Source organism: Eurytemora carolleeae, unplaced genomic scaffold, assembly GCF_000591075.1.
Source record: "Eurytemora carolleeae unplaced genomic scaffold, Eaff_2.0 scaffold221, whole genome shotgun sequence".
Taxonomy (NCBI): Eukaryota; Metazoa; Arthropoda; class Copepoda; order Calanoida; family Temoridae; genus Eurytemora; species Eurytemora carolleeae.
This window is the reverse complement of record NW_019396278.1, coordinates 353,731-370,059: the sequence shown is the minus strand read 5'-3', so window position 1 is coordinate 370,059 and position 16,329 is coordinate 353,731. Positions and strand designations below refer to the sequence as shown.

The following is a 16,329-nucleotide window of genomic DNA, read 5'->3' as shown; positions in this document are numbered from 1 at the left end:
ATCTGTTTAAAAACCTAAGTGTAATAAAAAGGAATATGGTATTTACATTTTACTTGGTCTGACTCTGATATAAAATTATCTCTCTGGCATTTTCCAAAATGTATATTATATCACTTCAAAAGCTTTCCGTAAGTTAAATTTTCCAAAAAAATTAATCTATAATAAATTTACATCGATTTTACAATAATTTGCCATATTCAACAGCACAAAGGGGCTTATTCAATATAATTCCTTGTCTTTTCTCAAATATTTTACAGAAAGTGTCATAACTTGTTAGGCTCCCCGTGCATTTTTTTTTATTTTCAGAACAAAATTTTCTTATTTTTGAAAAATGTAATGTTACATACTTTATGCTGTAACTATTTTCTTTCTTTGGGTTAACTCAGGACAGCTGTGTGATGAGTTGCTAATTATATGAAAACAATTCCTTCAATGGAACAAATATAAATATTAAATACATTAAGAACATGAAATACAATAAAAATAAAGACATCCCTGGTTTCAGAATTCATCTCAGTTCCTTGTAAACTCTGGAACTGGAACAGTTCATTGGAAACCTGGTGTCAAGTTTCATCTTTACTCAAGCCATCCGCCTTGTGGGGACGCAACAATATTTATCTTTGAAAAGGAGGAATCATGTCTCGCCAAGGATAATTTATGTACCGCCAAGAAGGATTCATGTGCCGGCAAGGAGGATACAAGTACCGGCAAGGAGGATTCATTTATTGGCAAGAAGGATTCATGTACCGGCAAGGATATTTCATGTACGACCAAGAAGGATTCAAGTACCAGCCAGGAGGATTCATGTACTGGCAAGAAGGTTTTATGTACCTGCAAGGAGAATTTTTGTACAGGCAAGAAAGACTCGTGTAGCGGCAAGGAAGATTCAAATGCAATAGAATCACAATTAACATCTTTGAATTCTTTCAAAACTACTAATTCATCCCTATGTTCTGAATTATCTCCTACAAGCAGCAGTTCAACAAATGCCTCTAAAGCTGGCTCGGATCCCAAAAGTATCCCACCGGGTCAAGAAGCAACCAAACTGAATACAAGCAAAGATCAAGAATCTCATCAAAATATGAATAAAATTTCATCGCCCTCTCTTCAACAAACAAACTTGGAAAAGGTTAGTTAAGAAAAAACATTAATTATCCCAAACTAAATTTTTGTCGCTTTCGGGCAAATAGAGTTAGGGATCAAATATTATTTTATTATCGAATATTATTTTATTTTTAACTTACAAAGTTGTATAAATATAAATGTAATCTTTAAAAATTAAGTGATTTTGGATAAAAATGCACGTGGCTATGTTAGGACTGCTTTGTTTCCCCATCCTATTAGCTATTTCTCATTCCAGCAGTCAGAAATTCTACGTAGTAATTTAAGAACAAATTTGCAGGATATATCTGAAGATCTGGATGAGCCGGTCCAGAAGAAACTAAAGCTTGACACAAACCGAACCGGAGCTAAGTGTGTTAAAGGGGAGATTGAGGACCCCTTGGGTTCCGGGACGGAATATCATAATATCGGAGTTCTCCGACGAAAACCAGGACGCGGAGACCCAACCCTGTCCCTCTCCTGTAGTGATAAACTTCTTAAGTGGAACGTAATCGGGTTTCAGGTTTCAGCATTTTTTTAAATCCTAGGATTCATTTTTGGTATAGATTTTAAAACATGCTTCTAAATCTCTAAACCATTGTGAAGGTCATATTTCTTTAGCTGAACACATAAAGTATTCAACTAATTCCCCAGTAAATCTATCAGATCTAGTATTAATAACAAAACTGGCCTATACCCATGCATAAAGTATCTGAAAGTTAAGGAACCAATTGGACGGCCTTTCAATTGATTTTGAATCGAAATAAAACAAATGTAGGATTAAATATCTTAACATATACACCCAGCAATATAGTACAATCCATAGTGATGATCCCATCCCAGGCCTCCAGGACTACCAGTAATGAAGAATAATAATCTGCTTCTCCTAGAGTGTGGGAAAGATGCAAAAAAAAAATATATTATTTCAGTTTTACTACATTTACTTATTTAGGGTTCCCTGGTATCCCAATTTCTTAAAATCCCAGTCTACTTTTCTACCATAAGCATAGGACCGTCAGGGTTCAACCTACCCGCATTACAGAGAGCTTTGTTCTCCAGATACCCAGATACCGCATCCAAACCAGTTCTTCTCCAACCTACTCTCAAGTTTAGGTAAAATTATCTTTTCTAAAAGAGTTTATGAATTTAGAGGATTTTATCAAGTCTTCATAATCCGTATTCCGCTCTTAGTGATTTTTTTTATTAATCCTTGATTGAAGCAAAAATAATAATATCTTTATAGTTTTTTAAAAAAGTCTTCAAAATATTCAACTTTTTTTAAATGGTTTTTAAAACATGAACAACACTTTCCTCTCTCTTATTTGCTAAACGGAACAGATGAAAAATCTTCATTCTAAAAGATTTTTATGTGAATTAAATAAAACCTTTAGATTTGCTCAATGTGATGATCTGAAACCAAGTTCTGATAGTATCCTTCATGTGCCCGGGAACTCAGGGTTTACAGAGGTTTATGTTGCAGGCAGATAGTACATTTAACCTTAATTTCCTTCCCGTCTTTTAATGATAGAAAAACAAACATTTTATTTGTAAAATCGAACGAGCAGTTGAAAACATTTCAAAATTACAAACATTTTGTACCAAATTATGAACAGGATGTTAAGGATATCTCACAATTGGTTTCTCTCTATCTAACATTCTGAATGCCATTTAGATCAAAATGTGAATCATTTGCAAAATTAGTTTTTGATTTGTAATCAGGTTCTCTGGGTGTAAATACATGTTTCAGAGGAAATTATAAAAGATAAAGTATCATCCTAAGTGTTTAAAGGAAGGGGGAGTCTTGTTTATACCATTTTTTAGTTCCCTTGAAATGTATTATCTGTATCAGGATACAAACAGGGTTGGTCCAAGAAAAAGTTAGCTACGCCAGGTGCCTGGTCTAGTGTATCCTGTATCCACCTGGCCAGGTTGTATCGGAGTATTGTATCCAAGTATACAGGTATCCAGCCACCCATCCAGTATTCAGCCATTAAACAATCTGCCTTTACCTACAATACTGCCAAGTTAAAGTTCAAGAGTAACCTTCCAGCCTGGCCGGCCAAATCGGCCGAATTTGACGATTTTTCAGTTGAATAATTTCAGAAAATAAAATGAAAAACAAGCGGAAGTACGATGACGCCCTACCGGCGACTGCGGCGGAAATTTCGAAGAAAAATTTGGGAAAATTACAAAAACTAACCAAGATTGATCCTCCTAAAGTCAAGGTGAGTCGACAATTCTTGGGCCCTAACATTTTGTAGGGGGAAGGCAACGGTTTTAAATAGGCCTTAAAGACGTAGGACTCAACGTTTGCTTTAAATCTTATTGGCATTATATTTGTCACTAACATTTAGATATTTTATTTTTAAATGTAATGTGGGCGCCTCTTGAAAAGTAGCAACATCCCGTGACTAACTATCTAGTATCTCTCTTACCCTAACATGACCTGGAATGGTTTGATCAACACATCTTCCAATTTTAGGGTCTTTTTCATTCCACATATATTCATTAAAACAAAGATCATTTGTCATATTTCTTCTATTTGAGGATTTAAAAAAGTAATATTATAATATTTCGTCAAAGCAACAAACAGACATGGGATAATTTATGAAATAAACTCTATTGACAAATTATTGAAATCCAGGAAATAAAAGCTTCCGTAAACCTGTTTCTGGCAGACAGGAAGAATTCTAACTCTCTTCTGAAGATCCTCGGACACCTGGATGTAACAGAACCAGGTAAACAAGACTAAAAAAAGGTTTAACCTCAGCCGAGAACTTTTGAATTAAAGGAATTAGTTAAACTCGTGAGGAAAGTATTTGGTCTCTCTTCTGTCAGAAACTGGTTTGAGCCAATGAGAGATTAGTTAAACTAACAAGGAAAGTAATAGTTTAACTTATTATTATTCCTTTTTAAGTTCTCAGCTCAGTTATTTTATTATTTTTCATTGTAAGTTATTTTCAGCGAAATAATTGAACTTATACAGTTTACCGTATCCACAGGGAACGGCTTAGGGGATTAGCAAATGAAAGAAAATAGAAATAATAATTTAAACAAATAAAAATAAAGATGCAGATACAAAGTGAAGCGTCGTCATTGTATCTCTTGTATGTTTTATACTTGTCGCACTCGCAAGCCAAACCGAAACCCTTGCAAGTTGTAGCAAAGTCTACGTGTTTGTTTGCAGGACATGATACTTTGACTGTAGGTAGATTGTTGATAATAATTCTGCAAAAATTCTGCAAAAAAAACAATAAGATTGTTATCAATGGAGTTGACCAAGCTGAGATTGACGATATTATTAATTTTATATGCAAGACCTAATTACAGTATGATTTTGTTTCTTGTATTTGTATTCATTTTTGATATATACTCTTAAAGTTTTTTTTCTTTTGTTTAATTGTACCAATTATTTAAATTGTGTACGTTTACGAAATAAATAAATAAATAAATAAAATATTAATGTCGGACCAAACCTTAGAACTTTGTAACAAAACTTAAAATGCGCCATGTGCATCTCCACAATTTAAAGCAGTGTTTCGGATCCGTATCATTTTGATGCGGATCCGGATCCGCGGATCCGCATCCGTGATGATGGATCCGGATCCTGACTCTGATACGGATCCGGATCCGAGGTAACTTTTGATTCTGGGAATACTTTATATATTTGAAATTTGCGCCATGTGAGCATTTGCCGCTGAGTAATCCTAAAGTTAAAAATGTCGTCATTACTATTATATAAATGTAAACATTAAATTATTAAAGATAATTTTGAAAAATTTTCGTCATGTAAATAATACATTTACGAACCATTTTGATTTATTTATTCCATGGTTTTGGTTAATTTTTGGCGCTACCCGGATCCACATCAACGTTTCCTGATACGGATCCGGATCCGGATCCGAAACGCTGATTTAAAGCCTGATGTTTCTGGTAAAATAAGTTAAAATTTTAAAAACTAATTTATGCAATGAAGCCTGGGGTCATGTTGCCATTGACGTTTTCTCGGACACAAACGAAAAAAAAATATATTATTAATAGATTATCATGTTTCTAGGATCTGCAGTTACAGCTGCCCTGCAGGGGTTTAAGAGGATATTTCTCATGGAGATGCAGAGCTCACAGTTTAAGAAATCTACAGGTCTAAAGATGAATCAGTTGTATGAATTATTTTAACAAATTTGTCAATTTGAACTATTTAATCTTTAATTGGAAACTTAAGTCTGGAATGAATGAAGGGACAAACGAAAAATTGAAAAACTCTTCATAAATAATTCATGAAACGACGGATGTATTAATGAATTAACATGAATAAAAGATGAATATGAGGATGAATAAAGGAATATGTGAATGAAAAGAATAACGAAAGAATGAATATATAGGAGCTGCTGAAGCAGAAGGGCCTGAAGCTGAGTTTTCAAAATGGCTGCAGGATAGATTCCAAGATGGCGTGAAAAGCACATGTGAACTGGTTTTTCACAAGAAGCGCTCAGTCTCTTATCTCGCGATTGCAACATTGTTCAATCTTATTCAGGCGCAGAACTCAGCAACTCAAGGCAGCAGTGGAGGTACAGGCTGACCATAAAAGTAATGATTTCATATGGACTGTCAGCGTAATTGTAGGTGACTAGCATGCAAAGATGGCAATGTCTGATTCACAATGGTACCCTTACAAATTTGTCTGACTCAAGTATGAATTAGATATCAATGTTTATAATTTCGTAAACTGTTTAGTGTTTACTTTTAATTGTGGTTTCTATGCCAACTCTAGAAAAAACGACAATATCCACATTAATGATCAGACGAAGGTTTCAAGGATACCGTTGTGAATCGGGCATTGTCATCTTTGCATGAGCGGTCATTTATATCTACGCCTACCGTTCCTTAAATAGTTCAATGAATGCGAGATACAGCAGCTGCGCAATGTACATTGTACACAGCCCATTTCACTTCATTCGTTGATTTTTAAGCATCTGGTAAAACTCCTCTTATTACGCTTTTTTTGGGTCTCCTACCACATTACTGTTTTTTGGGTATCCTACCACATTACTGTATCATTATGTTTAGAGTGGAGTATGAAGGATATTGGTATACTCCAGGAGCTTCACCTCGCCCTCACGTCCAACAGGATGTCCGCCAAGGTTCCTCTCTCCAAGGTGAAGGAGTATCTCATCTACTCAGATGTATCGTTCCACTTCGTCTCAATCCTAGCCAAGATAGTTAACAAGGTAGGAAGCAGTGCTCAGAATCCTCTTAATTTGAATCCGGATTTGTCCTGACAAATAATGTATACGGATCCGTTCTGTAAAATAATGTATCCGGATCCGTACTGTAAAATAATGTATACGGATCCGTCCTGTAAAATAATTATCCGGATACTGAAAATTCTTTATCACAGAAATATGTTTAGAGAGAGAGAAAAAAACTCCATCAAAAATTGATTTAGGAAACTTTTGAGTTGACAATTGTAATCGAATAAACTAAGCTAAACCCACCCTCTCCCCGCAATTCTGCACATTCAAAAATCTATGAGACTTGAGACAATATTTTTTGAAACGGAAATAAGACGCTTAAGAAACATCTGGAGTGTTATTGATTTTAAACATTTAATAATTAATTTTTTCAGGCTGTGAAGAGTGAAAAAACTAATTTTACCTTTGTTGAAAATGTAATTGCATTTCTAGAATCATTCGATATGACAGGTGAAGTATCTATTTTTTAATATTTTATTGCCACCTGGCGATGAAAATTATAACCTAAAAATATTGTAGACAAGGAGAAGTACAGCGAGCTTCCTGTTTACCTGCGCAAGAGCGCTACAGCCGGTCCGGTCAAACTCGAATATGAGACTCTACGGAAGAACTTTGGATCAATTTGGATAAACATTCTGAAATGTAAATTTCAACTGGATCAGTACAAACGGACCCTCATCATGTTGAACGAGAAGGTAGATAAATAGATAGCAAGATATTAATAGAAGTGGGGAACTTTCTAAATATTTAATAAAATTATTTTAGGTTATTACTCTTTTGCCACGCCCACTTCTTGTCACGGACTTCCTGATGAACTGTTTCTCAGTGGGCGGAGCAATATCAATATTAGCGCTGTCTGGCGTATTCACTCTTATATCTAAGGTACCTTATCCCTTTAATTCAAGGATGTTTAATCCATCCTGTCTTGTATGTTAAATATTTGCACGATAGATTATTTTGATTTAAACTAGCCCCCCCTCCCCCTTAAAACTTAGTCCAGACCATATTTAAAGCCAACGTTAAAAATAAATTCACTGTTACGTAAATTTTATTTTTTATTATAATCAAGAAATATACCAGGAACCAGCACAGCTTTGTTTACAAAAATGAAAACAAATGTTTTACTGCTTAGGCTGAGCTTTGTTTATACTCCTTCCAGAAGTGCAGTACATTTTATTTGTAAACAGAGCTACAGTATATTTCTTGATTACATATCAGTTTAATTATTGCTGATTTAACCTAAGTGGATAAAACACATTTTCAAAAATAAGTCGCTAAATCTAGAAACTGGGCTTGTCAATGAAGGGGCAGAATTCTGGAACAGTGAAACTTTTTCAAATCATTAACATTACATTAAGATAAAATGCAAAACTTTTTTCTACTTAAAAAAAAAACATTTCAATGTGTTTTATTTTCAGTACAACTTGGATTATCCAGATTTCTACACAAAGCTTTACGAATTATTTACTGTAGAAATATTCTTCGTTAAATACAAGGTAATAAACATTTATGATGATTTTATATTTCAAAGGCACTGATTAGTGATTACTCGCCTCAAACTCTATTGGTTAAAAAAAATTAATTACGTAAAACTTCGAGACGATTTTTTTGAAACCTCCAATAGCCAAGAATCCTAGAATATCTAAACACGAGAAATCACGATGCTCTTATAAGATTATTGTCTCTAGGCTCGATTCTTCCATTTGAGTGACATATTCCTCTCTTCAACCCATCTTCCTCAACAGCTAGTTGCGGCCTTCGTAAAGCGGGTTGCACGGCTCTCTCTCCAGGCACCAGCTCATAGTCTACCTCTCTGTATAAGGTAAAGTCAGTGCTTAGGATACAATTCATTTTCATTCGGATCCGGATCCTGGAGCCGCTATGACAAAATGGATCCGGATCCAGATCATAAACATTTCTTTAAGATTATTGCTTTTTTTCTTAAAAAAGAAGAATTTTCAAATTATTTTTCCTCTTCTTTTTCGCTTGTTTTTATGTTTAAAATCGATGAAACATTTAGACACAATGGCTATTTTAATAATCTCGATTTGTTTAAGAGTTCAGATTTTGTATTTTGAGAGCAAAATGTTCTTTTACAGTTTTTAGGTGATCTTTTGCCCCTTGGATCCAGATCCGGATCCAGGAAGTCAAATTTTTACGGATCCAACGAATTCAGATACTAATTATATAATTCCACACCCTCCAAAACAAAACAAATTGAAATATTAGAGAGGTTTTATTTGTTTTTTAAGGTTTGTTCATAATCTGATTCATCGGCACCGAGGATTAGATTTTCTCTTGGATTCTCCAGACAGGATCAACTTGTATTCTGATCCTTTTATTCCAGAAGAAAGGGATCCAACTCTGTGCAAGGTCAGTACAATCCATAAATTACTAAATGAATTCTACCTTAAGTAAGATTAGAATTATGATTAATTTATATTTAATAGAAAGGGATTAATGACTAAGCTCTATTATGTATGGTTAATGGTTATGTATGGTCACTGAACCATACATAGTACATACAGTAAATTGGATATATATGTTTAGCTGTTTTTTTACGCTTCTTAGATGTAATTATTTGTTGTTATTATCTTCATTACTATCATTATCATCATTATTTTTGTTATTTTCATTTTATCATCAATATTATTCTATTAATATTCTAGGCTACAGAATCCTCATTGTGGGAGATCAAATCTTTAGCTTCACATCTTCTACCAGAGGTGAATAAATTTAAGATTTTTTTACGGACACCCCGGGCCCGAACCTATACCCGTCCTCGTAGTCAGTATTCAGGAGGGGGCTATGGGTACAAATTCCTGAATTCGCCCTACCCGTCCTTCTCTAAATAAAAATATGTTTATTTACTTCTTCATTTAAAAGACTTTACCTGGTTTGTTCATGGCCCCGGACAATCCTGCCCGGCCATGAGCACTCTCCCTTACATACGGTTATTTCTCTTTTTTGGATTCTATCCGAAGTACAGAGCATGCATTCGGAGTTAAATTGTTATTACTTGAGAAAAATGCTTGAAGGGAATTTTCTCTTTAAAATGGTAATGGCACAAAACAGTAACATCGCCATTGTAAAAACTTAAGTTTAACAAAATAAAATTTTGCAAAGCTTTTTTATATTTCAAGATATTCAAAAATAAAATGTTTAGGTGAGTAGTGCAGCTAAAGATCTCCTGGAGAGGGGTGTCAGGGAGGAGGAGAGGAAGCTCCCCGACGTCCTCGAGACCAACTGGTCCGACCTCATGGAGATAGAATTCAAGAAGAAAATCTTCGTCAACGTTCCCGTCAATTTTGAGGCCCCGGACGGTCTCAAAATGGCTAAAAACGATATGTTAAGCGAAATTTTTGAGTTTGTTTGATTTTTTTCAGATGCTATGATATTAGGAAACGTCTGGTTGGGTTGGCGACCCTGTACAAGGCTTTATGTACATCTTATCCGACAGTACAGCGCACAAAGGTTTGTAATAATTCCAACCGCAGCCGCGTGCAAGTGATTATTACTTAGCATTAGAAATGTCTGAAATTTGCTTATTTTTCATTTTATTTCCGTTTAAGCTTTCATTTACATTTTATTTTTGCCCATTACATTTTTGTTAACCTGATACATGGCATTTCTGATTCACAAAATACCCTTTTAACACTGCTCTGATCTATCATGAATATTTTCTTTGTAAATAATTGATTGTTTTCAGTTTTGGTTTCTCCATAATTTATGTTCCAAAAATTACATAATTCACCACTTGTTATGATAGAAATGATATTATTTTATTAGATAGAATTCTAGAAAGTACTGTTTGAAATCAATCTGACATGCCAAACGGAGTTTCAGTTAAAGGTATGTCTACAGTAACATAAACATTAAACATATATTTATTATTTAGAAATAGTTTCTATTCTGTACTGGGCGTGGAGCCTGGAGCTGATGGGAAGGAGATTAAAGAAAACTTTTACAGGAACTTCTACAGTTTTTTAGCAAGCTTATCTCCTTTATATTAATAATATTTATACTTATATTTGCTTCCCCCCCCCCCCTACGGCCGTATTTTACTTATACAATCTTACTGTAGCCTTTATTTAGATTATCAAAGAAGTACCACCCCGACTTAAACCAGGTGAGTCAGCTGTTTTTTAGGTCTAAAATTTCCTGCATTTTCTCTTGCTGTCGTCCTAAATTTTAGTTGTTGAAAATATTAGATTGTATTTTATGATTTTACTCTAGCTCTTGGAAACGGGAACCCAGATTTGCCTGAAAACTAAACTGTCAGTTTAAAATCCAGTCCACAACACTTACAATTTTTAAACCAAGCTAAGAGTATTTCCGTAGTTTCATCGAGTTCCCTAGTGAAAATTTGATGCACATCGGTCAAGGGGTTCATTATTTATGATTGAACGTACAAAGGTACAGACTTACAAAGATCACTACTTTATATAAATGATTAGTAGAATGTCACGTAATTTTATACGTTGTTAGTTGTAACTTGGTTTTTAAAAATGAATGAGTGCTAAAGCACCTCATCTGTAGGATAGAGCGGAGGCTTTATCAAGATTTAAAGAGGTTGCAGAGGCCTACGAGGTATTGTCCAACCCAGAAAACAGGAAAGCATACGACCTTTACCATGGCTTCCAAATAAACAAGTTAGTTCTTGAGTTTTTATTATTTTAGTTCTTCTTTTCATATTTAAATATTGTTGACTGTGTAATTTTATTTCTTGTTTGTTTAAGGGAAAATCCATCTGTTAGAAATCGTCAGTTTCGACGATTTTCCGGGATGAAGGGCTCTTTCCAGGTTAGAATATTGTTTAGGATACAAAGTTTGTGTATAGACCCTTTAATGTTAACAATACAAGGTTTGTGTACAGTTCCTTTAATGTTAAGAATACAAGGTTTGTGTAGAATACAAAGTTTGTGTACAGTTCCTTTAATGTTGAGAATACAAGGTTTTTGTATAGTTCCTTTATTGTTTAGAATGGAAGGTTTGTGGATGAAGAAGGCCCCCCTGAGATGAGAAATATTCAGTATGACTTAAGTCCGGAAAAAATGGAAAAAATCTGGGTAAACTATCTTCATCATATTAAGCCATCCAATTGCTGAATGTCGAATGGAACAAAACTAAAAATCCATAAGTTAGTAATTGGTTAGTTTTGTTCAATTTTTTAGAATTTGATATATTAAAATGAAATCAAATAATTTTACTTCCAATTTTTTCCGGTGATCTATAACAATAGAATTTGATTGAAATGGTCCTCGAACAGTTTCTGCACTGTACCAGTGTACAATGTACATAAAGAATATACATCTGGCCTCTTTTCTTGAAAAAAAACAAAACATATTTTGTTCTGCTATTTTAACTAAAACGTCGGATTGAGATGGACTTAGTGCCACTTTTGAATCAATTATGATCTTGCATGTTCATTTTACCCTTTGTCGTGAACACTTCTGTTAAGCCTTGAAAAAGCGTAGTGATACACATTTTGTTTCTTATTTAATCTAGACTAACTATCAGTTATCACAAACATATCCATTAGATAACTTTGACAAAGTTTTATAGCAATTTCTCGAGGCAGGGACATCAGATAGAACTAATATTGGTCGCGATCAACTCTTAGGTTTCAGTCTATACCCCCTTTCATTTAACCTTAACAGTCTCTTTACTAAGGAGTAAAATTATATCATTTGTCTGTTAAGGCGAGATATCAAGAAAGGTGGAACAAACGCGAAGAATTAGAGAGAGTAAGGTGAGCTCTTAACTTGAACAATTTTTTTAAAATCATATAATTTACGAAAACCCAAAAATGAATGATGATTTAACCGTCGCAGCAAGAATTAATTATCTGTTAAGATCAAATCACGATCCTTGATGTAAGAATTTGTTATTTCTTCATTTTATTCAAAAGAGGTTTAATTCGTTCCTGCACTTTTTCTGTTTAACATAACATTTAGTGTTCCTTTAATTAAAAACTGATATTTGAAAAATGTTAAACCTAGCTTTGATTTAATCATTTCGCGAGTACGAAATTCCAGGATCACGATCAAATTTTTGCCATGTGAAAATTTTGGAGCACCATCATTTATGGAATGTTTTAGAGATTTAGAAACGAAGAAGGAGATATTCCAACGGAAAATAGAAGAGATTTATCATTCATTAGTTGTTTTTAGAGATTTAGAAAAGAAGAGTGAGGGAAAATAGAAGAGATTTATAATTATTGAATTGTTTAGATATCTAGAAAAGAAGGAGATATTCTGACGAAAAGGATTTATTATTAATGAAATGTTGTGAGATTTAGAATAGAAGAAAGAGATATTCCGATGGAAAATAGAAGAGATTTATAAGTAGTGAATTGTTTAGAGCTTTAGAAAATAAGGAGATATTCCGAAAGATATTCTGACGGAAAAAAGGAGAAATTTATAATTCATGAATTGTTTTACAAGATTAAGAGAAGAAAAAAGAGATATTCCGAAAGATATTCTGACGGAAAAAAGGAGAAATTTATAATTCATGAATTGTTTTACAAGATTAAGAGAAGAAAAAAGAGATATTCCGACGGAAAGTAGAAGAGATTTATCATTTATGAATTGTTTTAGAGATTTAGAAAAGTAGAAGAGATATATCATTTATGAATTGTTTTAGAGATTTATAAAAGTAAAAGGAGAAATTCCGACGGAAAATAAAAGAGATTTATAATTAATGAATTGTTTTAGAGATTTAGAAAAGAAGAAAGAGATATTCCGACGGAAAGTAGAAGAGAGAAGAGCAGATATGCAGAATATGACGGTAGAGGAGAAGGAAGATTTCTTATTTAAACTCAGGTTAGTTCAATCAATTAATCGAACCAACTAATCAAGTCACAAATTTGAGGATTGGGGTCAAATTTAAATCTGATACTAATATCTAATCTGATACTAATATCTGATCTGATACTAATATCTGATCTGATACTAATGTCTGATCTGATACTAATATCTTATATGCACCAGAATGTTGAGACCAGACGCGGATAAGTCCTGGGAGAAGGTGGTTGAGGATGGAGATGAGAAGGATACAGCTTCAGGATGGATCCGGAGAGAAAAAGAGAAGGTTCAACAGAATATGGATTGGAGAGAGAAACTTCGAGAATCTATTAGGTAATTAGATTAATAATGGAATCCATTCTCAGAAATGTAAAAACTGGTCAAAATAATTATGAGGGTTTTAGGTTTACAATTACACCACTCGATCTACAATAAATTGAAGTTAAAAGGTTGAATTGTATGTTTATTCTCTATATCCTTTCAACCTATTAAGCTTTATGAAAATTCTCAACGTTGATTGAATCCTAATAAACCGACCAAATATACAAGCTAAATGTTTACACTTTACAGTGTGAACCAAGACTCAAGTTATGACAGTCTAATAAACAATAAACATGTACACTGTGCATTGTACCAACTTCCCGTTTCACTTCGTAACTGATTTAATAATTAGCAAAATTATTTGCATTGTAACAACGTCAAATACACTTAAGTATTGCCTTAATGGTGTCTGACTGTTCCACAGTTTAATGGTTCTCTCTGCATTTAAAAAATGATAATTATATGAATTAACCTTCATTCCGTAGTAATCCTCTTCAACATGGACTGAAATTAACATATTAAAATTACATCAATAAAAATGTCACAAATTATATGTTAAATATTTTATTCTTTAATTACAAATTGTCACGTTTTGTTATGCATCTTGAGATAAACTATTTCAGTTTATAAAATCGAAAATATAGTTTGATAACATTAAACATTATGCATCTTGAGATAAAATATTTCAGTTTATAAAATCGAAAATATAGTTTGATAACATTAAACATTATGCATCTTGAGATAAACTATTTCAGTTAATAAAATCGAAAATATAGTTTGATAACATTAAACATTATGCATCTTGGGATAAACTATTTCAGTTTATAAAATCGAAAATATAGTTAGATAAAATTAAACATTATGCAGACATAGAATGAAATATTTTTTAAAGATGACTAGCTTGGGAACCCAACGTTGCCCAGGTTATTAATATTTACTCCTGCCGTTTAGCCGCCCTTTGTCGTAAATTACGAATTTAGCTTCAAAACCAAGCTAACAACATTCCCGCAGCTTTCCTGAGTTCCCCAATCAAAATTATATGCAAATCGGTCTAGGGGTTCCTGAGTTATGATCGGACAAACAAACAGACAGATAGTCAAACAGATAATACATCTTTATATATATGTATGGAAGATGAGAATATGATTCTCCTTATTTATTTAAAGAGAGAAAATAGAAGAGGAGGAGAAGATGAATAGAAGAACTTCTACCTCACAATTTAAATATAATAGGGAGGACAGATCAAACAGTTTTCTTCTTTTGCATATTCATATTTTCTCATCTTAGTTGAAAACAATTTGTTTTATTTATCAATTCTTCAGTATACACCTGAACACTTGACAGATTATTTATATTTTCTATTGCGTGGTGAACTTGCAGGCGTAATTTCTAGTGATCCTCCATTATAAGAGGGACATGCCCGATTTACAACTATACCCTTCGTTATCTGATCAATAATGTGGACGATATCGTCGTTTTTCTAGATGAAAAAATGTTTATTATGAAAATGTTCCACACTGTTTTTATAATAGAAATCCACAAGTCACTTTTTAAGAGATCCCACATTTGATTATAATCATTTTAAAATGGACATGCCATTCTAAAAATGGAGGGTCATTTAAGATTACGTGTACACCTTTACTTGATATGAATGTTCTCTAAAATCTACATAATATCTGTAAGTTGAAATAACGTATTTGCAATTTCCTGAAGAAATGTTTAATTTGAAAACATTGTTGTTCCTTGATCAGGACTAGGAACAGAGAAGCTGAAGAAAAAGATCCTTTTCGCCAGGAAAACGTTTAGACAAATTTTTATTAACAATGCATAAAATATGGCAGGTTTTTTGGACCTAGTAAAATTTAGTATTTTATATTCCTCGGGAAATTATTTTTATTTAGTACTGAGACTAGAAATAACACTACAGTAAAAGAGCACCTTAATCTCGATACCTCAGGCCAAATTTAAAGAATTTAAACTGCGTAGCTGAACCGCCAAAAACCGGTTCCAATTGAGCGCGGCTCAAATCTTAAAAAACTAAATACAATTTCAAGTGGAACCAACCATGTTTGAGCCGCGTCTCAAATTCTTTAACTTATGCCTCTGAATTCGGTATTTATTGCATTAACCTTTGATTCGTAACGATTAAGTGCTTAATCCGTAAAGAACAGCTGACTCGTATTTTTGTGATCTCAATGTCCAAGAACAGATTTGTTTGGCTTCTGATTGGTCGCTGCTTAAACATCTCCAGAGAACTCCTTACGAAAATACTGAATTCATTTATAATCTTTTTGAAGAGATCAACATTCTACAATACTGAAGCTCCGATCTCAGTTTCAGTTACCTTCATAAAATTGTTTTTTGTTTTTTTTTAATAGTTTACCCAAGATAATTATATTTTAAACGTGTTCTGTGTCAGACTTCTACTGAAAGAAACACAACGGGTTCGGATGAAAATCGGTCAGAGGACGCTTATCAGGAGTTGGACGAAGATCCGCTGATGAAAGGAATTCGTCAGGACGACCCAACCAACTTCACAGACTTTGTGTCCCAGGGGTACACGAGGTCAAGGGACACCTTGGAGGAGATGAAAACCTCTAGGCCGTTCACCTACCACCAGCAGAGCGTTAAGCATGGTATCCTCCATCAGGCGGAGGTCGGGCTACCCCGGTGGGTCATAGTCTCCGCTTTAACCGTTATCACACTCCTTGTGTTCTCCGAGGTTGTGTTTGTAGATCAGCTAGATAAACCTGTTGAAGGAAACCAACGTGATAAAAGATAACTTGTTATTTATAAATTTGATTTACTTTATGTAATTAGAAGAATATACGTGCCATTGTTAAACTAAA

General features: G+C 33.7%; 3 protein-coding genes across 4 annotated transcripts in view; all 3 read left to right on the top strand.

Moving 5' to 3' along the window:
* LOC111700019 (tRNA-specific adenosine deaminase 1-like) overlaps positions 1–3,327 on the top strand; it is a 6,872-nt gene extending 3,545 nt beyond the window's left edge. Inside the window, exons 5-9 of the mRNA XM_023470829.1 lie at positions 506–1,129; positions 1,403–1,624; positions 2,054–2,214; positions 2,493–2,581; positions 2,951–3,327. Of these exons, the coding sequence (XP_023326597.1) occupies positions 506–1,129; positions 1,403–1,624; positions 2,054–2,214; positions 2,493–2,581; positions 2,951–3,198 (1,344 nt within the window). The 3' untranslated portion in view covers positions 3,199–3,327. The remainder of the gene's footprint in view (positions 1–505; positions 1,130–1,402; positions 1,625–2,053; positions 2,215–2,492; positions 2,582–2,950) is intronic.
* On the top strand, positions 3,160–9,740 carry LOC111700020 (nucleolar complex protein 4 homolog). Its single transcript, XM_023470830.1, has 13 exons — positions 3,160–3,326; positions 3,746–3,839; positions 5,159–5,242; positions 5,484–5,669; positions 6,169–6,329; positions 6,728–6,803; positions 6,873–7,048; positions 7,119–7,235; positions 7,772–7,849; positions 8,042–8,175; positions 8,606–8,726; positions 9,023–9,079; positions 9,520–9,740. Exons 1-13 carry the CDS (start codon positions 3,213–3,215, stop codon positions 9,727–9,729), a joined length of 1,608 nt encoding a protein of 535 aa, XP_023326598.1. The 5' UTR covers positions 3,160–3,212; the 3' UTR covers positions 9,730–9,740.
* LOC111700022 (uncharacterized J domain-containing protein C4H3.01) lies at positions 9,719–16,329 on the top strand. 2 transcript variants are annotated; one of them, XM_023470833.1, is made up of 12 exons: positions 9,719–9,827; positions 10,252–10,323; positions 10,449–10,482; positions 10,893–11,005; positions 11,093–11,156; positions 11,336–11,422; positions 12,056–12,105; positions 13,070–13,177; positions 13,346–13,492; positions 14,647–14,712; positions 15,232–15,269; positions 15,895–16,329. In XM_023470833.1, exons 1-12 carry the CDS (start codon positions 9,745–9,747, stop codon positions 16,260–16,262), a joined length of 1,230 nt encoding a protein of 409 aa, XP_023326601.1. In that variant the 5' UTR covers positions 9,719–9,744; the 3' UTR covers positions 16,263–16,329. The 2 variants fall into 2 exon arrangements, with proteins under 2 accessions (XP_023326601.1, XP_023326600.1); XM_023470832.1 differs by having other exon boundaries at positions 15,232–15,274; positions 15,900–16,329.

Excerpts from the sequence above, each read along its gene's own strand:
- LOC111700020 (XM_023470830.1), top strand. The coding sequence starts at position 3,213 with ATGAAAAACAAGCGGAAGTACGATGACGCCCTACCGGCGACTGCGGCG. Across the intron at positions 7,049-7,118 it reads TCATCATGTTGAACGAGAAG|GTTATTACTCTTTTGCCACG; the intron begins GTAGATAAATAG and ends AAATTATTTTAG. Across the intron at positions 9,080-9,519 it reads CTTCACATCTTCTACCAGAG|GTGAGTAGTGCAGCTAAAGA; the intron begins GTGAATAAATTT and ends TAAAATGTTTAG.
- LOC111700022 (XM_023470833.1), top strand. The coding sequence starts at position 9,745 with ATGATATTAGGAAACGTCTGGTTGGGTTGGCGACCCTGTACAAGGCTT. Across the intron at positions 13,178-13,345 it reads GATTTCTTATTTAAACTCAG|AATGTTGAGACCAGACGCGG; the intron begins GTTAGTTCAATC and ends TATATGCACCAG. Across the intron at positions 14,713-15,231 it reads TCACAATTTAAATATAATAG|GACTAGGAACAGAGAAGCTG; the intron begins GGAGGACAGATC and ends TTCCTTGATCAG.